At 31.6% G+C, this 22,673-nt stretch overlaps 1 protein-coding gene across 1 annotated transcript; it reads right to left on the reverse strand.

Annotated features, from left to right (window-relative positions):
- Positions 1–18,032: 18,032 nt before the first annotated feature.
- LOC143227995 (THAP domain-containing protein 1-like) lies at positions 18,033–18,897 on the reverse strand. The gene is made up of 2 exons (XM_076459345.1): positions 18,643–18,897; positions 18,033–18,137 (listed from the first exon to the last, which is right to left on the reverse strand). The coding sequence occupies exons 1-2, from the start codon at positions 18,818–18,820 to the stop codon at positions 18,049–18,051; spliced, it is 267 nt and encodes an 88-aa protein (XP_076315460.1). The 5' UTR covers positions 18,821–18,897; the 3' UTR covers positions 18,033–18,048.
- Between the last annotated feature and the right edge of the window lie 3,776 nt (positions 18,898–22,673).

Here is a 22,673-nt window from a genome sequence, read left to right on the forward strand (position 1 = left end):
TTTTTTCATCAGCCTGCTGTCATTATCTCTTTGGGCTAAGGTCAAATTCAATAACACTTAATAAGTCTTTGCGGTAAAGATCGATTTGTTTCTATACGACAAAGTAACACCTGTGTAGTGTTATACAACTAATATGACAACAGCAGTAACTTGGTGGTCAAGTAAACCGATAGTCCTGTGTAAAGGACGATCTGTGCATTATTCTTCTGCCTTAGGTTTTACACATATTATGATGTTTACTGTAACATTAATAACAAAACAAAGGTTATCTTGCAACTTTATTGTTAGTGTTTATGACTTCCACTTTTGTATTTAGATATAAATTTCATAACATTATAAAAAGTTTACTTGTCTTCATCCCACTCTCTATCTGTGAGTATATATATGTACTCACCATTGGTAACGAAACTCAGATTATAAGTCCCCAGAAATACCGCTGTGCCACCGGGTAAGAGGAGAGTTTAGGCTAGGCTTCATTTTGAAAATCACTTTCCCGATATTTTTTTAAAAATATAAATACACGATTGACGTTTTAACAAAGGATCCTGGGCTTTCCCGAAGACAAATGTAAGTGTTTGTTTGTAGTAAATAGCAGAGATACACAACGAGCGTTTATGCTTTGCCCACGACGGGTATCAAAATTCAATTTTTAGCGATGAATGTTCGCATACATACCGCTCTTTGGCACATGTATACACCCGAACTTACGCCCACATTTACGTCGAAATCTTTGAAAAATATCTACATGAAGCGAACTCACGTCACATTTTTAACAATTACCCGCAGCTTCTGTCGGGTACAAACTAAAAATAATCTAATAAATATATTATTAAACGTTTTATAAATATAATTGTACTTCAGACAAGTAACTAGTTATCATCATTCAATGCAGTAACATATTGGTATCGTAATTCTTCAGAGGCATTATATTTATGATATAATTGGTATATAACCAAGACACTCATATATTGTTTAGGTACCTTACCGTTACTTATATTTTCGATTATTTGTTTGTTTCTTGTTAAGCACCAATCTACGCAAAGGGTTATCTGTGATCCGATTATTACAGTTAATGAACTTCGTAATCCTGTATCGTTATATGTAAGTCTAATTTCTAATTTATGGAAAGATCAGGTAGAATTTTGATATCTTCCTCCATTTTTCACTTGAATTTATTCTACCATAGTCTAACTTTAGGTAATTGTACCTTTAGAAGTTAGTTTTGACATAGTTGTGATAAACAGATATTATGCTAACAAGTTAATTTGGAATCATGTCAGGAATTTAGCTGATTGAATAATAATAAGAGTCCATCTAAATATAATAGTACCATTTGCTGAGCTAGTTTTAAATGCTTTTGCAAAAAGTATTAATTTGGCTTTAAAACGATTACTAACATTCTCCTTTAATACAAAATTATTCTCTTTTGTTTAATACTGGCTGAAGGTTATATGCCTTTGTTGTTTGATTTGACATCATCTGCCAACAGTAACTTGAATTTGGATTTTAAGAACATGTTACTGACATAAATGACAAAAGGTACAAGACTAACTACCCTTTCGTGGAGAATACCAAAGTAATTTTCAGCAGAAGTCCATTTTTAACATTTGGCTTTCTCGACATTGAGAAGACAAACACCTGCTTTGTTTGTTGAACCTATCTTTTATTGCTTCTGTAAAACGTATTAGGTGATCGATTACTTGTCTAGATTTTTTGAAGCCGCTTTGAAATTCAGCTAATTTTGGCATATTTCTCAGATCTAGCAGATGTTTTCTTTTCACAAATTTATCTAATACTTTTCTTAAGCAGTTAGTTAGGCTAGTGGGTCTGAATTATCTGGATTATAGTCTGATTTGGAAATTTGGATATTTCTTTGGAAAACGTTCCGTGTAGCTCAGCTGTAAGTCTGACCGAGTGTTCACACCACTAAAACTAGACTTCAATATTCATGATGAACAAAATAAAAATAGATCTTTGAATGTCTTTGTGCTTAACAACAAACACACAATTGGGAACATAAAAATACTTATCTGCTTTAAAACGGTTGGTATACAGCCTCATTTTAGTTATAAGTTAAATGAAACTGTGACAGTTTATAAGGCTCTTTTCAAGTAATATACCTTGTATGCTACCTTTTCCTGGAGCTTTATATTTCATGTGTCTTATTGTTATCTATACTTCTGGTAAAGTGATAGGTTGGTTTAATCACTGTGAAGGCATGTTATACTTTTATTGTTTGTTACTTTCTATAGTCGTGTCTTCTCTTGTGAATGGTGTAAACATGAGTGTTTTTATATTTGATAAAGGTATTTGCTTTATCTTTTAAGGTATTGTTATTTTAAGGTTATCGTGCTTCAATACAATAGATAAACTCTGAATTCTCTTAGAGCTAATTGATACTTAAAGTATTAATTGTAATTAAACTTAATAGGACTCAAACCATTTAGGTAATAGAATGTTCATTGATATGTAGTAATCACATAACAACCAAAGAACTATAAAGCTATTACAGCAAAATGTGCAAAGAAATTTATTTACAAATTGTTATTATCTGAGCTGCTGTTTGAAAATATACACACAATTTCGCGAAAGACATTTCGTTTTAAACTACTCAAAAGTACAACAGTATACCTTGTCAGTTATTTACGTATACACGCGGCACCAAGAACTTAGAGAAAATACAAAGAAAATTTAATATCAGTTCTAGAAGACAAATGACACTGTATACTAAGTCTTTTGTTTTCTTATTGAAATACAACATATATTTTAAAAAAATAGAAATAACTATTAAACCACTAGACAAACAAAGAGATTATTGCTAAAGTTCAAGCACTTTTTTCACGATGAAGCTTATAAAACAGTGAAGATATTAATTGTTTTATATGCAACTTTTATAAACTATTTTTTTTGGAAACATTGTCTCAACTGCTCTCGAACTTATGGATCTGTCGTGAAATAATTATTTAGCGATACTTAATATAAACTAGCCTCGATACTAAATACCATTTTGTCCTTTAACATTTCATGGAACATTATTTTAGTAAATAAAAAGAAAGAGACGTGTTCACATAAAACTGTGAAGACGAGCATTATATTGCTGATTATAAAAAAAATTAAAAAATATAAAACCAAAGAATATCATATATCTACACGACTTACTTGAGTTGTTATGCATTATCTACTTGTTGCACAGCGAAATGTCTGTGTATTTATAATGCTGCAAACCAGCTTTCGATATTCATGGTGGGCTCAACACAAAGAGCCATTATGTAGCTATGTGCTAAACAGTATACATTATAAATTTTACATTAAATACATAAAATGTGATATAGATAGTTAAAGTAGCACTCATTTACTTTAAACTGATCTCAGGATACATCTCACAAACAAATAATTACTTTAAATGCTAGACTATTTATAATTATGTTCGTATGTAGATAGGCAGTCACGTTTCATGTAATTTTTCTTATCTACCTCATTGGTACACAAAAAAAACAACAAAGTATCTAGTCTTTCGCCGAATCACTTCATTTTTTCTCAGTAAGTTTAACTTCTTATTACCTAATTAAAATAATAAAGAAAGGTGAACATTATTTACATAAATCCTGATTACAATATTTTTAAGAAAAGAAGATATCTTGAGAAAAAATTAATTTACCTGAGTTCCTTTTTCAGGACTTAAAAATGTATTATTGTTTATCAGTTTGTTTTAGAAACGTCTTGTTTATTCAACAAAATATTCTTCCTTTTAAAATATGTTTGAGTACTTTTAAAAACTATATTTTTATTTTGTTTTCACACATATGCCTGAAACAATTTAATTCAAATATTAGATATATTTATAAGTGAGCGTACCTCTTAGCATAATCCACACAAGATTTTATATTTTATAATTCTGAGTTTGTGTTCACATATAGTAAAGCCACATTGTGCTATTCTCTGTGTTTACCAAGGGAAATGGAACTCCCGATTTTAGTGTACCAAATTCGAAGACTTACATCTGCCCCCCAGGGTACGTTATAATTTTGCTTAATTATTATTTGAAATAATTATAATTATTTACAAGATTTGTTGTTGTTGCTATTGTTCCATATGTTCTTCTGAATAATCATTATTAATTTTATAGAATCTAGATATAATTATTTTTGAGGACTGTTTGGTGCTACCAAAAACTGATCTATTCATTCAAATTTAAGCTACGAGATGTGTGGACTTACAAGACAGGAATACCCCTTGTGCTTAATATCATTGGGAAACAAGTTGATAGGGTTCAGTTTGGAGCGCTTGGACCATCCGTAAAGACACTTCAACGAAGTCATTCCCCAGCCATGTATACAAAGTGGGGCTTCTTGTAAGAGGTACAAGCAAATGGAAACAAAGTTTTATTCTGTCAAAGATAACAGTACGCTGCATAATAACGAAGGATCTCTGTCTGGAAAAACAATACAAGTAATATTTAAAAAAAGTCGCGTTCATGTAATATTAGTTGAAATGTTGATTATAATCATGTTGTACCTTACAAAGACATGCTGATCAAATCTCCAGATCAACAAGATATTAGATATTTCTGAGCAACTGGACGTTTCTTACATTGTTCTCTTATAATAGATGGTATATTTTGATGTAGTGGAGGGTCATCAAATAAAGCATAACTAGACATGGCGACAATGAATGTAAAGTCCAGGAGTGTTTTTGCAGATAGGTTTAATACAATGTACACCACATATTTTTTCTAAAAAAAAGAGACTCACGCATATGTTTAAGATTTTTATAATTAATACTGCGTAAGAAAAACTGTATAATTATTCTTTCAATTTATCATTATCGGAATATTCATTAGCTTGAAGCAAAAGGTTATATCGTTTGTTCAGTTTAGGAGTGTTAAACTACAGGGAAAACAGCTAGAGAAACCTACCGACCGCCAACTCTTTGGCCACTCTTTACTAACGAAAATAAGGATTAAAAACATCACGTCTCTTTACTAACATTACTTGCAGTGTTCCAGGGTGTGCATTAATAGGAGAAACCGTCAGGAGTAGAGGGCTGGAGAAGAAATCCGCCTCGACGAAAGATTCGGGTTCTGGAAGGGTCGATGATTGCACCACTCTTGGCCTGAGCGACAAAAGTGGCAATTTGTAGCGGCGTAAGGTTCAGCGGTAGTCTGTTGACGATTACCGGCGGAACCTTTGGGGAGACTGGCGAGGTTGTTCCGTGCAACGAAAACATCATGTCGACAGTTGAAGTTCAACACGCATTGCTAGCTTGGCGTCCAAACAGGGAGTGAAAAAAAAGCTGGATAGAGATGCTATCTATTGGTGACGGAGATTATACCCGTTGAAATGCTAAATGTCACAGTAGTTACTGTTACGACCGAGATGCCGCCTGCAAAGGTCAAACTAAATTATTAGCCAATGAATGAATGTGTGAAGAAATGAAATTTATCACTACGACGTCTTCGGTGTGCATGTGCTTCATGAAGTATTGTAACAAATAACCGTTTCAAACCAGTAGACATGACTGTCATAGATTACTAATATCAATATTTGCAAAACACTAATTGTTCATAATAGTGGAAGCAGTATAGATTGTTAATTTGTTAACACAAAATATAGACACTTCTGAATTTCGGGTTTAAGGTCACGCATTGTAAATTCTTTGTCACTTTTAGATATATGTTTAACTTTACACAATCTAATGCATAAATTTATGCTTTAAGTCATTTATGGAGAGTTTACAACTGAACACACTCTAATTCATTTCATATTATTTAAGTCAGTTATCGTTGCAGTTGTTAATTAATGGTTTTCCTCAAAACAGTTCTTAACGTTGTATGAAGTTATTGCTAAAAGATTAATAAACATTAACTTTTATTTAACACAAGTTCCTTATATTATATTTAGTTACCAACACTATCTGTAAAAGAAAAAGAATAAATTAAATGTCAGAACAGTAATTAATTCTGTTTTATAAAGGAAAGAACTAGTAGGACTTCCGGAGGGTTCTAAACAAAGGAAAATAATGGAGTTTTCAGTATTCTTAGAAAATACATTAATAAATTCGAATCTTATTGGATAAATAAAATATAACTTTAAAATAAATAGCAAGAAGTGCAGTTTTTAGAAAGATTGTTTGTTTTGTTTTTTGAATTTCGCACAAAGCTACTCGAGGGCTATCTGCGCTGATCATAACCACCCATCGCCAACTCTTGGGCTTCTATTTTACTGACGAATAATAGGATTGACCGTCACATTATAACGTTTCCACAGTTAAGAGAGTGAGCATGTTTGGTGCGACATGGCTTTGAACTCGCGACTATCAGATTACGAATCGAACTCCTTAACCCACCTGGCTATGACAGACCGGTTCCAGAAGGATTTGTTTGTTTGTTTTTGGAATTTCGCACAAAGCTACTCGAGGGCAATCTGTACTAGCCGTCCCTAATTTAGCAGTGTAAGACCAGGGGGAAGGCAGCTAGTCATCACCACCCACCGCCAACTCTTGGGCTACTCTTTTACCAACGAATAATGGGATTGACCGGCACATTATAACGCCCCACGGCTGAAAAGGCGAGCATGTTTGGCGCGACGGGGATGCGAACACGACCCTCAGATTACGAGTCGCACGCCTTAACACGCTTGGCCATGCCGGGCCTTTCTAGAAGGAATAGTTGTATTTGAGACTGATTAGTTAGGAAACTGAAAGTAACATTAAATCAATTTTTTGAAAATGTTAGTAGAAAATGTTTAACAGTATTTAGTAAGTTTGTTCTACGTTTTATGCAATTTTCACCTTGACGAATAAAATCAGGGAATATTAATATTCTGCCTATACGAAAAGTATAAGAGAACTACTATAAACAAATTGTCGTGGACTGTATGTGTTAAGGAAAACAGGTAATTGTTCATTCTACGAATTATTATCAGTATAATTGAATATAATTTTACAACAATCTATCATATAGTATGAGACGTTATATACCTTGATAATTGATAATTTAAAAATTATTTTAAAAACAGTAAAATAAACAACTATACCAATTACTGTATGACACAAATGTTAGGTTACAGTTATTGGTTCCTGGTTTCCAATAGAAACGAAAATTGTATCAGATAATTGTATCTGATAGAAGTCATAGATTTGAAGAGTGTTTTCGGGTTCTTGTGAAAAGGGAAGAGAAAACAGAATATGGTTGACAGGAAGAATTTAGCTCGCACATTCATCGTCAAATGGTCTAACAACCCTTTCAACCAAAATGAAGACGTGATCGTTTTGTCGGGGAAATTGATTTTGTTAAGAGTTTTGGCTTTTTTTTTATTAATATGAAGTTTTCTATTTATATATATTACTTAACTGTATATATTTCAGTGAAAAAAAATGTTTTATTAACTAATTAAAATTCAATAATAACAATAAATGACGATGAAAAGTAATTTAACTTTAACATTGAAATGTAAAACATAACTCAATAATTACTATAATGAATGTTAAGCCTCTGGTTGAAAACCAAGATTGTGTACAAAACGCAGATTGAACAATGTAAGTTGTGCACGAAGAAAAAAAAAAGAAAACGTCTGGTAGAGTTATTAATTATCTCATAATTTAAAAAGAAAGATACTGGTTGGATTAATCATTAGTTTGAAAGAAAAAAACGTTTAATGGAGCATTCACTAGATTTTAAAATACACACATAAAAAACAAAACTTCTTGCATATATCAAACATATTTTTTGATAAATAGCACAATATTCAGTTGTTCTTCATCATTGCCTCTGGGTTTATCTTCTAAAAAAAAATTTTCTACTATATGGTAGTGAGTAGATTTTATCAACTTGGCTGTTTTAATGTGTTTCGTTTGAATATTTCTTTTCAATTAAACAATTTAATGAAACTCAAACTCATGAAACTGCTTATTTTTATAATAACTTAGTATATACTTTTCTGATTTCTTTCAGATTGTCCCACGTCAATCTTTTTTGGTTGAGGTCTTTTAATAATTTCTTTAAATAAGAAAAAAAACTCTAAGTAACAATGGAGAATTGCTTTCTTAACCTACAAACTCTTATCGTATGTACATAAATGAACTTTAGACCTAATAAAAAAGTAGTGTTTTACTGTCGAAATTCATCAGTTGTTTTGTTACTAATAATACTATAACCATGCAAATAAAGAGTTCACAGCTAGTCGATTGAATATACGCGATAACTAACACCCATGGAGATACTTCACGGAACACTTACTGAATATAATATAAGAGTATGGCTTAAACATTTTAATACTTTGTGTTACTATTTTTCTTATCTTTAGTTCGGTGTTGTTCATACTTTCTTATGAAACAGTTTTAGTAAAATTTCAGGTTAATTAGTTAAAAAAACAAAATTCTTCATCAGATCACCTTCTGTGATAAATATAGCCACACTGACCATGTTTCTTGAAAGTCTTTACGAAGAACGTGGAAGCTGTTGACCACTTTCTTGTCTTCTCATGTGAACTCTTTAGCTAATTGTGTACTTGAACCCTTCTCAGAAGAAATCGATCATCCTCTACAACTACAGTCACTCATAGAATTTTAGCTGATCCAATCTTCGTCACTATTGGATTCCGAGAACTCACAGTTGTAATATAACATTCATGTCTTACAGTAATTGATATAATCCTTTATTTTATCATTTACATAATAATTCTAAAATTTCAGTTATCAAGGTATATAACGCATCTTTCAAGAGAGTAAAGTAATGTTTGAGAAATTGCACAGATATTCATTCGTTAAGTGATACGCGAAACATTGTTTAGTATAGTTCAGTTATGTTTTAGAATGGCTGGAATATTAATATCCCGAATTTTATTAGTTAAACTCAAAATTGTATAAAATGTAGAACGAGCTTGCTATAAATATTTTTCTTTAAACATTTTAAAAGATTGATTTAGTGTTACTTTCATTGTTTACGTTTTAATGTGTCTATAATTCCTTACGAAACAGTTCCAACGGGAAATTAGAATACTTCTTTCCTTCGAGAACTAAATATTATTGCTCTTTATCAAAAAAATATGTTTGATATATGCAAGAAGTTTTGTTTTATGTGTGTATTTTGAAAATATACTGAATGCTCCTTTAAATTATTTTTTTATTACACTAATGAGTACTCAAACAGCATCTTTCTCTCTAAACTATAACATAATTAATAACTGTTCCAGACTATTCATTTATTATTTTGTTTTTTACAGAAAGAGTTGACAAATTTAATGAATACCGGTAACTTGTGTGGTAGAAAAGTTAAAGTTTATTAATCTCTTAACGATTACTTCATAAGACGTTAAGAAAACCTTTAATTAACAGCTGAAACGATAACTGACTTAAATTATATCACATAAATTAGAATATGTTTAGTTGTAAGCTCTCCCTAAGTGACTTACAGCAAAATTTTATGCATCAGATTATGTGATGTCAAACCTATATGTTAGTTGACAAAATATTTAAATTGCGTGAAAAACTTAAAACCGCTCATTCCGAAGTTTCTCTATTTTGGGTGAACATATTAATAGCGACCAATGATGAAAGATAACTATTAATTATACGTTGATAATGGTTATCTTCTGGTTTGAATGGGTTGTTTGTTACATCGCTTCATCAAGCACGTGCACACCGATGACGTCATGGTGACCATTTCATTATCTTCACTCGCTCGTCCATTGGCTCATAATTTACTTTGACCTCCACCAGACAGCACCACTATGACCTTTAGCGTTTCTATGTGTGTAATCTTCAAAACCACTGGGTAATACTGAAGTATAGAAGTGACCAACAGTTATCATTTTATTTATTCTTTCGGTTGCTTTGTTCTAAAGAGGTTAAAGACGGTTGGAGTTTTAAGTTTGAAATAGCGTTATTTATTGAACGTTTCTGCAGTAGCATAAGGTAAGAAAAACTTTTCGTTTGTTTTTGATGCAATATTGATAAAACGTTTTACTTATTATCTATTTATAAGAGTTTTGTTTTTATTTGAAAAATTCTATGACCTAAAAACTAATAAAAAACGTGTACTAATTATCAATAGTTTTTCTAATCGGAATGTAAAATATTTGTGGCGAGCAATAGGTGTATAGATCCATTACAGTTGTGTAATCCTGATGAAAAGAAGATCACTTGAAGTAAAAATGTATAATTGAAAATACATTTTTAGGAGTGGTGTATGTTACATTAAAACCATTATGCAGCCCTTCGTGTTTAAGCTATGTAGTTTCACATGCGTAAAAGCCTATTTGGTGAAGACGTTATGTTAAAAGCATACTAAAGTAGTGTAGTAAACAAGCGAAATAGCTATCAAGCATCTTTTACCATACTCTAATTACATGCCTCTATTATGATTAGCACGAATAAAAAATAATAAACATTAATTTTTGCTAAGCAAAGGAGATCACATTTTACCTAAGTAATGACAGGGGTAATTTAATTTGAGAGCCGTTTTTCGAGTGAACTGATACACAGTATAAGGTAAGTTATCCAGATTTACGTGGATAAAGTAAGCGTTTCTTTATTATTTTATCAGGAATTAAGCAATGATCAGTATGGAAAACGAATTGTCGAGAAGAAAGGACCATCACGTCGAAAGACGCATCATTCCTGTTCTTTGTGTACACTATACAAGTAAAGCTGCTTTGCGTTTCCACACGAAAACTTACATAGAGAGGATATGTGTTCAGCCTTTGTAAACAGAAGCTTTCACCGAAGAGCTCTACTCAAACGTCATATGAGTGTTCACAACGGATTAAAGAATTTTCATGTGAACTTTGTATTTATGCTACTAGTCACAAGAGTAATTTGGAGAGACACCAAATTGTATGCATGGCTTTCCACAAAAGAAGCAACGGAAATCGGTGTACCAACAAGAGATAACGTCTTCACTACCCTCTTTAAATTTATCTTGTGGACAAAAAAAGAAAGCGAAAGTGGGATATTTTCCAATTTGTCCGATTGTAAATTCATTTTATATACTATCACAACAAATAATTTAAAACAGTACCAGGAATCGAAACCACATTACATTCATAACAGAACCAAAATCTCTTACTTGAAATAAAAATACAAGCAATTGCAATAAAGCAAGGAATTTAATTAAAAAAATGAAACACGTTTCGAGCCACAACTTAAAACTAGCGGCTGATTTCCTAACAAAATGATCACTAGAATCTAAACCTTAACACACTGCAAAGTTCTTAAATTGATAATTTGAACCAGTGGAAAAATAGTCTCAGTAGTAGCAGAACGGTGTCAATCTTGTCCAAAGGTATAACTTAATTTCGTAAATCTTTTATTTACACTATCTGAAGAAGACAATCTGTTCTACTACTGCGCTTTTAAATCCTGGACTTCTTCATTGCAATAGCAAGGGATTCGTACATATTTAATATTGTTAATTATGAGAAAACCGTATTACCAATCAACGTTATTACCGAGTAATAGATATGTTAAAGTTAAGATTATTTTAACATTTCTTGACTGTTTTAGCCATTTTAATATATCGATCATTTTTTACAATGCAGCAGTATTAACTTTAGTCTTCTCTTTCAGAAAATTGAATATTAGATGTTCTTATTTGACAAAATGACAATCAATTACTACGTACTGATCTTGGGTGCAAGTTTGTAAAACATTTCTAAACATGAATACACAATAATGTGCTTTAAGCTTAAGATATTTTTTTTATTAAATATCGTATACAAGAAGAATAGAAAATCGTTCATTTTCATTTCTAAAGCATATTGTTTCTCAGCGTTTACATTATCAAACATAAACAAGTTTAAAAACTATTGAAATTATATATCTAAATGAAATATTGATGATATCGTGTCTCACATGAAGATAAATAACGTGTGCCAAGGTTCGATAAACTAACTGATTAACTTTTGCATGTATATATTTTTTATTACTACTCGGTCGTTTAAAGTAAAATTTCTAACAAAACTGTGATTAAAGAAAACCTAATGAATCGAAAGAGACCTCGTGACGGGAATATGAATCTAGGAACTTGTGTTAAAAGGACCGCTCCGTTTTCCAACTGAGCTATGCAAGAGTTTGTTTCCTCTTATTTTCAACTTAACTATTACTATAAAACCTGTTATAAGTAATTCGTATTGTCGTCGTCGGTGGTTATTTATTTAAACAGTTAGGTTCTTTTTTAATGAAGGACCATTTTTTAGATTGATTAGAAAAGTCATAAAGAAGAGCTATTACAAGGTACATTTCATGAATACATGAAGAGTTTAGCTCTGTGATTCCACATTCGTCAGGAATTTGAATTATTTAACTTGCTATGTTTCGGGGTGGCAGGTAATTAATACAAACCGTTGTTAGTTCAGTGCAGTTGATATTTTTTTAAAAGAATTTATTAGCGAGTGTTGCTATTGATATCTGATATTAGTGTTTTTCTTATTCTCTCAAAATATTTCGGTGGTGTGTATTACAGGTTACGAAAAGCTGTTTTAACTGTTTGGTCCTGTGCATTTTGAATGTGAAAAAATTAATGTGTACAAATATATAATTTGAGAGAAGAAAGAAAACAAATATCATAACTGACGTAAGATCCTTTTCTATTTCACAATTCGCAATTGGCCTGGCAGGACCAGGTGGTTAAGGCATTCGACTTGTAATCCGAGGGCCGCGGATTCAAATCTCCGTCACACAAACATGCTCGCCCCTTTTACCCGTGGGGCATTATAATGTGATAGTTAATCCCATTATTCGTTAATAAAAGAACAACATACACGCAAGTTATAATTACATGAAACGTAATTCAAATTTGCTACGTACTATAAAGTGTTTCATCCTAAAAGTTTCAACACTTTGATTTAGTATCTCTTTTATTTCCTAGTTTGTGATGTGTCCATATTTCCTTATGAAATAGTTTCAAAAGGAAATTAATATACTTCATTTCTTCAAGAACTGAAATTTTTGTTGTTTATCAAAACGTAAAAATTTATAGATACGATAAGTTTTGATTTCATTAATATGTTTTCTAAGTCTTCTAAATGCCCCATTAAATTCTTTTGTCCCAAATTCAAGGGTATTCTTAGCAGTAACTTTGTGTTTAAAGTATAACATAATTAATTACTGTTCCAACCATGTCATTTACGCTTTTAATTTTGCAGATAGTATTGGGAAGTATAATTAATATAAGTAATTTGCATTGAATAGAATTTAATATTGATTAATCTTCTAGCAATAACCCCATAATGAGTTACGTAATTTTTAGACCAAAGTAAGAAGAATCGTGATTTAATTGCCGGGAAAATAATTAACTTAACTAATATGAGATAAATTAGAAATGTGCTCAGTTGTAAATAACTTAAAGTATAAAATTATATATTAGATGATCTGAAAACAATCATAGTTATAAAAGTGACAAAAATGTACGAAGTGTGACTTAAATGTCCAAATTCAAAAGTATGTGTATTTTAAGTTAGAAAATCAATAATCCATTCTTCTTCCACCACGAATAACGATAACAGTTTGCAAAGGTTCGCGTTGGCTACCTGTGACGGTCATGTCTACTGGTTTGAAGTGATTGTTTGTTAAGTAACTTCATGAATCACATGTACTTCAAAGACGTCATGCTGACCAATCTGTTTTCTTCCCTCAATCGACCCTTAGGTAACTCATTCGTTAACTTTAGTCTCTAGTCTAGTCTCTCTCTGGTGTTTAGGTATATTTATGTTTATACCCAGGAGGGCCAGGTACACTCGACCTCTTCCTTCTTCCATAACTTTGTTGGAGTGGCCAGATTAATATATATTTCGATTTAAATACATAATGGCTGGAGTGACATCATAAATTTAGTTTGGTCCTTTTCAGGACACTGTCCATTTATATTGTTCTTGATTTTTTGTTACTATTATTATTATTTAATAAGTCTAGAACATAGGTGGCCTATTTTATTTTATCTATATTCTACTACTACTGTTATTATTATTATTTTAGATGATTTTGTCTTAATGATCTAATGTATAGATTTAACGGGGAAAGGTGTTTAGGTCGCTCTTCATCATATATGCAATACCTGTCTAGTTCGCATAGCAACTCATATTTTGCCAATTTTTATCAAAATATTTTATTGTACTCTGTAGAAGTCTATCTGGTATTGTTTGTGTGTTTGAGTAATTATGTATGAACTTTGATGAAGTGGTTTTAGGTACTCTGTATGCTGATGTAATTAGTGTATTCTGTAATGTTTGAATCTTTGTGACCTTTAGCGTTTAAGCGGATGCAATCTTTGTCACCATTGGGTAGTCCCGAAGTATAAAGCTGACCAGCAATAATAAGTTATATTCAGTTTATTTGTAGCTTTGAATTGAAAAAAGCTAAAGACGGCTATAATACTTAGGTGTTAAGTTTGTAACAGCAATATTCATTAAAAGTTCTTGAAGTATCTGAAGTTATTTTGAAAATAAGTATGAAAACCATGAGTTAATAGCCGGAACTGTTTTTCTGTGTACCTGTGAAACTGATAGAGAAAACAAAACCATCTACCCATGCACCACCACAGTTCGAAAATTCGGGAATATTGCGGAAAAGAATTTTTTTTGCGTTTCCACACGAAAACTTTACATAAAGAAGGTTATATTTGCAGCCTGTGTACCCAACGTTGAAAGAACTATCGTGTGAACGTTTAAGCTAGGTTACTACTCACAAGAGTATTTTGAAGAGATGTGAGTTTCGGATCTACCAAATTTCAGAGTAAAAACATCGAAAAAAAGAAGTTCAGTGTGCATACAAACAGTAGCGTTTTCACCATCCGCTCTAAGTTTATTTTCGAGAAAAGAATTACCAGACTCATCGATCTTGTGAAGAATTAATGTTTACAAAGGCAGTTCTGTTAACAAGACGTTCTTGTAGACAATCGTTCAGCAGTCTCAAGACAAACCTTTGAACGTGGTTATTCATCATCGACGAGATTAATTTTTATATTTAAGAGCTTATATTCTTGATAAAATTTAGTGATATTTGGTCTATTATGTTAAGTAGTTATTTATTAGAGAGCATTGTATACTATTCATGTTCAATTTGTTCATTGCTTGTTTATTCATGCTCGTTACAGTTCTTTTTTTCCGTAACAATTGTAATATAAAGTGACAAAAGTTCATTTATAAAATATGTTTACGAAGCTGTTAATACTTTCAATATACATATTGCCTGTGTGGTGTATTAAATAATTAAAGTTTTTTTATTATTTTATTTAAAGTCTTGGTTTTAGTGTGTGTTTGTGTGTGTGCTTACCTTTTGAGATTCGCTGGGTATCACGACATCTTAATGTCGTACTAAATAATTATCTGTAAATAATTATTTTCTGAAAAGTAATAATTTTCTAGCACTGTGAACCAATCAACTATGACACTAAACTTAGTTAAAAACAAACTTTAATAGTAGAGCAACTGAATAAGTTACTGGTAGAAAGGAATAATAAAATAATTGAATAATTTTCTTGGAGAAAGAAAAAAAGACCATCAATATATATATGAAATACGTGGACTGTTATTTATGTGGGTAAAGAAATACTCGCATAATTTACAGTATGTTTGTAAAAAATTTTTGTTAGGATTCTTATGTGGATTAGCCTTATATTTCATATATATTTGTTAAACATACGTGTGCTCACTTTATGTTGCTTATTTGTTTTTAAACAGAGACGAAGAATGTGTGAGTAAACTGAGCCATATAGACGAAAGGCGTATTTTATATTTGTGCCAGGAACTAGAATGAATACAAAATATTTTTGTATTATTTGTACATAAGTCTCTAGCATGTATCTCAGATAGTTTTCAGGAGAGAAAAGATAATGTTGTATAAAAACATCTTTACGAGATAATCTTCATGATCACGTTTATTTTGAAACTCATATGTGAGCTATTCCTTCCTCAAATATAATATACAGACTATGAAAATTTTGATAATTGGAATTTACACGCAACACGTATAAGTAAGTCTGCGACTCTTTGGTTCTGATTAATTACGAAATCTTACTTGTTGTTATAAAATATTAATTTTTTTTTTCAAATTGCATTAATTTACTACTAAACACAAAGCTATATAACGGACAACATATGCTATGTCCACAGATATCAAAATCCCATTTTTATCATAATAAACTTCTTTACTTACTTCCGTGTCTACCAAATGTAGTTTGGAGTCTGTCAAGAGTTTCGATTTAACAAGATTTTCTTACATTTTTAATCATTAAAAATGATTCTTTATCGTACACCTCGCAAATGTTTTTTTTTTAATAATTGAATCTGAAATAAAATTAATATCTCTGAAATTACTAAGTTGTGAGCTCTATCTTCTATTGACGTAGTCTTTGAGGATTTTTAAAACTACTTAATACCAAGTGGGTTCGGCGTTAGAGCTCTGTCGGTTTTAGCACTAGCGTAAGTAGTGTAAGATAAGGCGAATATGGTTATTGTTCGTATACGCTTGGTCACAGAAGAGGGAGGCTAACACCACAGCTTAGAAAAAGGGTTGCACACACGTAGGTCTACGCGGCTCTACACACCTATCGATCACTAAGCCGTCTTTATCACGGTAGACTCGATGAATATCTATAGATGCTCTTATTAAATGAATCTCCCAGAATATAGTGGCTTTACATCTGACGTCACTGACCACGTGGTATCAATGCTGACGCCATATTGGTAGGCAATATCACCAGACAGCGTAGTCGACCGTATGTATGGTTGTATACATTGTGAACTGTGACCGCGTGGTGTAAATGTTGTCATTAGTCATATCAAATCAATCTTCAATATGAATGGACCTATATGTTTATCTGATTATGCAAAGGCTTGAGTCATAATCATCGGGATTGTTATATTGATAAAATCAGTGCCATCAAAGTCGACCCATATCTGATATCGCCTGAAAATTTCACTAGTTTCATTGATGCCCATCAAAACCTGACATTCAGTACAATGACATTTAGCATTACCTCATTAACACATTATCATTGTACACTGTTATGTTAATTATCATTGTACGGTATTTGAGTTTACTGCATAGACTGCTCATGTTGAATATTTAAATATTAAGTGATAAATGTGGAAATTGTAATCTTTTGTGACCTGGCTGGGTGTGACAATTTTACTTTTGTGAGCATAAATAAATACATGTGATATATTGCAATATTTATGTTTATTTGTGTATACAGGTTTACAGTTTTCTTTTCACTTGAAAAATGAAAGTCAAATACCTCAAACATTTACTCGGCACAAACATAACTAGTGAAGGTACAACATATTACCGGGACATAAAACATAATTTACTAATCTTTCGGGATAACAGAAGGACACATATTCACCAAAGAACAGGAAACATGCACAATTTTATCAAGATTATTTATGTTGTCAACATCAACACCATGTACAGCAGTAATTGGAATAACTGATTCCAACATTGTGTATTTTTGTCTGGTAACACCTATGAAGCGTTCCACATATATTCTAACAGCTGCTATTTGTCTGGTTATTTTCAATATCCACAGCATACAGTTGCGTTTTACCTTTGTAAATGCTGGAATTTCCAATTTAGCACCACAGTAGTCAAATGTATCTTTAGATCAAACCCTCTGTCGGCCGATATTGTGTCACCTGGATGGAAGTTGTTAAGAAACTCAGAATCTTCTGTTATGAATTTATCACTTGCTCTAACTCCATAGCCTTTGGGTATAAAAAATTATTACTCGTTGTGGTGAAATACCAATCAAATATTTTGCTGTATTATGTGACTTGTAATCGAAATACGTCTTAGCTCTTGCTTTAAAATCAGAGGGTTTCTCAATACAAATTTCAAAACAATCAATGACTCATGCACACTTTGGAAATGTTCTCTGGAAACAGGTGGGAACAGTTCTACGAAGAAGATCACGATCTGGCCAGAAAATGGTTGCTGGAACTAAACGAGCATACATCACATCATCAACAACTGTCTGAAACAACCTAGGTATTGTTGAAGAATGCACACCGTACAGAAAACCTAAGTATTGCATATTCATGTTGAATCTCAATCTTAACGAAATATGTCTGAGGTCTTGATGAAGAAGACATATTGGAACTGTAAAGGAACGTAGTCTGGGGATAGAAAGTCATCATTCTTACCTGTAATACAAAAAAATAAACATATTACATAATTTTGTGACAATTAGCTGATTTTATATATATATACTATTATATAGTACATGATAATATATGTAAATAGCTTGCAGCTTGAAATTTTTTTATTTAAATAAAAGTGAATCATTAACTGTTATTCATTAAACAAGAAGACTCTAATCAAGAGGCAAGAGTAACCGAGTTGTTTATGTATCGTTCTTTTAAATGAAAAGTAAATTTTATACAATACACAGTTGTGATGCATGTTAAGCTAAACAATAATACAGGGATAGAATTTTATAATCGTTGTTTTGTGACCTGTCATGAACTATTTTGTTTATAACTGTTTATGCAGCCCCTACTTATAAAAGTAAAAGAATATAATATAATATTTGTACAGCCTCAACACAACTATAGAACGATTGTATTTCATTTCTGGTTTCAGAGCCCTCCTATATTTGTAATCTAAACTATATATTTATTATCTCCTGCAGAAAGAGTGGTTACTTACTCAGAATGAAATGGTCACTGGAGACACGACTCGCGCTGGTGGGCTGCCAACCTTCTCGCTTTACTGCAGCGATCCATCGAGATCTACGCCCAGGATCCGTCGGAAAACGGTGAAAGTTCTTTCCTGGATCTCGGTCTTGTCTGTCCTGACAAGCAACAGCTACACATGTAGTCACCATGGTCAAAATAATTCAGAACTGTTATGAGAAACGAACTGGTGACCAGCTAACTGAGGCGCACTGATGAGGCGTCTAGCCTACCATCATGGCCGCAAAAGTTTATATCACGTGTTTGCGTGACGTAACTGCAACTCGTTTACAGGATTGGATATATGCTGTAAAGGCAGGCACTTTAAGAATGAGAACAGTGGGGGAGCAAAAACCATTGAGCCTCAGGTTCGTAGTTGTGAACATTACATTAAAACCATTGTGCAGGCCTCAGGTGTTTGTCTCTGTCGTGTTGATGTTCTGTCAAAAGCATACTAAAAGGCATATGGTGTATCAGCGCCCTTTGTAGTATTGTAATTTCACTTCTTTTACGTAAATGTTTATTTTTGTAAATTAAAGGAAATTGTGTCTTACCTGAAAAATCAGAGTTAGTTTACTTTTAAAGCCGTGTCTGAAACGAACTAATAAACATTAGCAAGGTAAATTATCCGAATTTACATAGATAGTGTACTGTTTCTTTGTTATTTCAGCAGGAATTTAACGATCAAGATTATGGAAATCAACTCGGTGAGTGAAAAAGATCAACACGTAGTATATTTGTTTTTCGTGTAGCTATGAAATTGTAGAAAACGATTTTTTAGCAAAGGTGATTTGTGTTTTTAGCCTTTGTAATCGCTTATTTTGCCGAATAGCTCTACTGAGACGTCACGTGAGTGTTTATAACGGATTGAAATAATTTCCATTGAATCTGAGTATATTTATTCTACTAGTCACAAGAGTAATTTGGAGACGTCCATTTCGTGTCCATGGGATTGAAAACAAATCGCAATATGAATTCGGTGTGCAAAAATACGGAAACGTCTTTATCACCGTCTTTGGATATGTTTTCTAGATAATAAGAGAATTAACGTGGATAATTTATTAATTTGTACAATTATCAATCCCGCTGTATACACAAACGAATTACCACACTTTACTTCTCAAAATTCAACGTTTACAACGGCAAAAATTCTGAATAAAGTTGAAACTGAAGAAACAATTTTTCTCTCAAAAAGAAAAATATTCGATTGTGCTGTTTTCTTAAGTTTTTACAATTATATAATCCAGTACAATCCATCACGAGATCTCTGGAAATGACACTTCTTCAGCAGGCTCAAGATAAACTTTTGAAATTGTTTCCTATCCTCCACGAATTCAATTTCAATTTAAAAGAACCACTGATGTTGATAAGTTTTAGTAAAATCTGGTCTTATTTCAAATAATTATTTATTGGAAACCAATATCCATCATTAATTTTTAATTGCTACTTTAGTCAGTCTCCTTGAAGTTTAGGTATTTCACGTAATATAGTGATCAAAGTTGATTTACAAAATGTTTTCGAAGCTCTTAATATTTTGCATAGATTAACTGCCTGTATAATGTATTAGATAATTAAAGTTTCTTTGATCTTTTGATTATAAACTTGGTGTTTAATGTTTGTTTGCTTAATTGTTAAGATACGCTGAGTATCGCGACACAATTTAATATCGTAGTAAATGACTGACTGAAAATAATTATTTTGTAAAAATAGATCATTTGCTATGAAAACAAAACTGCGTAGCTCTTCATAACTAAAATAATCATTTTGAAAGATGAAATCTTTGTATAAACTATCGATTACTATTGACTGTCGTGATATTATAGCAATCGTAACATAATACAGTGTAATATAAAGTTTAGACAACAAAGCTATAGTGTTCCATCTAGGCTGTCCCAACTTCTAAACTATTAAAACAGTAAAAGGAAACACTTATCATTCATATACTTATAAAGCTTTCATTTAAATTTGCTGCCTTCACGTACATTATTTGAATAGGAACATAATAATGGTATCGACTCGTTAACCCTACAATGAAAACGTTATTCAAGATTATTTCATCAGACATGGCATAATGAAAGTGCGCGTAACAAACTAATGGTAAAGTGATTAAAATTCTTATAGTTGTGAGGTAATTTCAATCGGTAATATTAAGTTAAATTTCTTTTATTTTAAATTATAATAATTCTAATAAGATATAATTTAATTTATATATAAAGGATTTCTTGCTCATTACGGAATACTTCATAAACACGTAAAAACGCTGACCTTAGTAGAATATTCAAAATGTGTTTTATATGTTTACGCGTATAATAAATTAAAGTATTTTCTTTAGAACAACGGTATAACTTAGATCTTGCAATACTGAAATCAACGATTTACTTAACCTCGATAAACACAGCAAATTGCAAGCTATGGCCTTTCTATATAAAAGAAAAAACACCTACTGAACAGAAAATAAGTGTGTATTCAAATAAAATGAATACATATTTTACCTTTGGTTTCTCTTGATAAATAAAAGAGTTATACCAGGCGACTGACCTTTTCATTGTGAGAGATATAAGGATTACTCTGTTTAAATTTTTATCTTTCACATACGTATTTTTTATGTTTTCAATAATTGTTCAATGTTAGACGATGAATGGTCTTAGATCATCTTTTTCAATGCGTAGTTTTCGTCACTGTAATTGTATTCATTTCTTACTCTAAGTGCATTTGTTTGATTTCTGCTACTGTTTGATTTCGGTTTACCTTATTCAACTTTGTACTATTTGGTGCAGACTCCAATACTTAAAAAAAACATTAAATAGAAGTTAAAAAAGAAGAAGAATATGTCCACACATATATACATGAATAAAATATATACTCTTGAATGTTTCTACTTTATGACTGTTTAGTGGATGTAATCCGAAGCATTACTCAGTCTGCGATCCGTACACAAATGCGGAATAGAAACATATATCTTAAGATTAATTCACAAACTTAACGATTAAATAATTTGTGAATTATCTTTTATATTTCAACTATAATGTGAACTTACATATGCGAGAAATTCAAACGAGCAAATTATTTAGACAAATCAACTATTTTCTTAACTTTAACGCTTACGATACAATCTTGTGTTACCCAAACTTTATATAATTTTTATTAAAAGCAATAGGTGATAGAAAGCAATTTTCAAAGTTCTAGTGAATGAAATAAGAAATACGGAGTTACGGAGAGATGAACTTCATAATCACCATCTAACTCTCAGTTTTAACATGATGTTTATGTATTTTAATCTTATACATGAATGTGGCATGTTAAATATACTAAATAGTAAGTCAAAATAGTATGTTTCCTGTATAAGTATATATATAAATGATTTGATATTACCTTACTTTCTGCTGCTATGTTTAGTTATTTAATATTTTAATAATGTCTAAAATGTTCTTTTTTATTTTTGTTAATTTTATGCAATTCTATTCAAGACTTAAACAGAATACAAGTTTTCTCTGAGCTGATTATTTCATCTAAAGTCTGGGCTTAATATTTGGTTGTGTATAGTAATGATGAAAAGTCCGAGTTTGTAATACACAAAAGAATTGAACAATAATTATTATGTAGACTTCACTACATAGCTGGCTCATGGAGTATTTGTCACGATTCTATTTTGAAATGTCAGCATGAACAGGCGGTTAGGAAACTCCACTCGTAATCTCATGGTTATGGGTTTGAATCCCCGTCACACTAAACAAGTTCACCTTTTCAATAATGAGGGTTAAAATATTTCAATCAATGAATTCTTCATTCATAGGAGAATAGCCAAAGAGTCCGCGGTCTCTGATGATGATTCATTGCCTTCCCTTTATTCTTACTGTACTAGATTAGGGACGTCTGGCGCAGTTAGTTCTCATGTAGCTCTACCCAAATTAAAAAAAAAAAAAAAAAACAGTCTATTTGGCAATTTTCCAATTCCTCAGTTGTTGTTTTGGAAAATCAGAATAAAAAATATGATCAATACCATCT

This window comes from Tachypleus tridentatus, chromosome 10 (assembly GCF_004210375.1).
Source record: "Tachypleus tridentatus isolate NWPU-2018 chromosome 10, ASM421037v1, whole genome shotgun sequence".
Taxonomy (NCBI): domain Eukaryota; kingdom Metazoa; phylum Arthropoda; class Merostomata; order Xiphosura; family Limulidae; genus Tachypleus; species Tachypleus tridentatus.

What these genes read in the sequence shown, in the direction of transcription:
- LOC143227995 (XM_076459345.1), bottom strand. Translation starts at nt 18,820, where the DNA reads ATGGTGACTACATGTGTAGCTGTTGCTTGTCAGGACAGACAAGACCGA. An exon ending in CAGTGACCATTTCATTCTGA is followed by an intron (nt 18,138 to 18,642) that starts GTAAGTAACCAC and finishes TTTGTATTACAG; the next exon opens with GTAAGAATGATGACTTTCTA.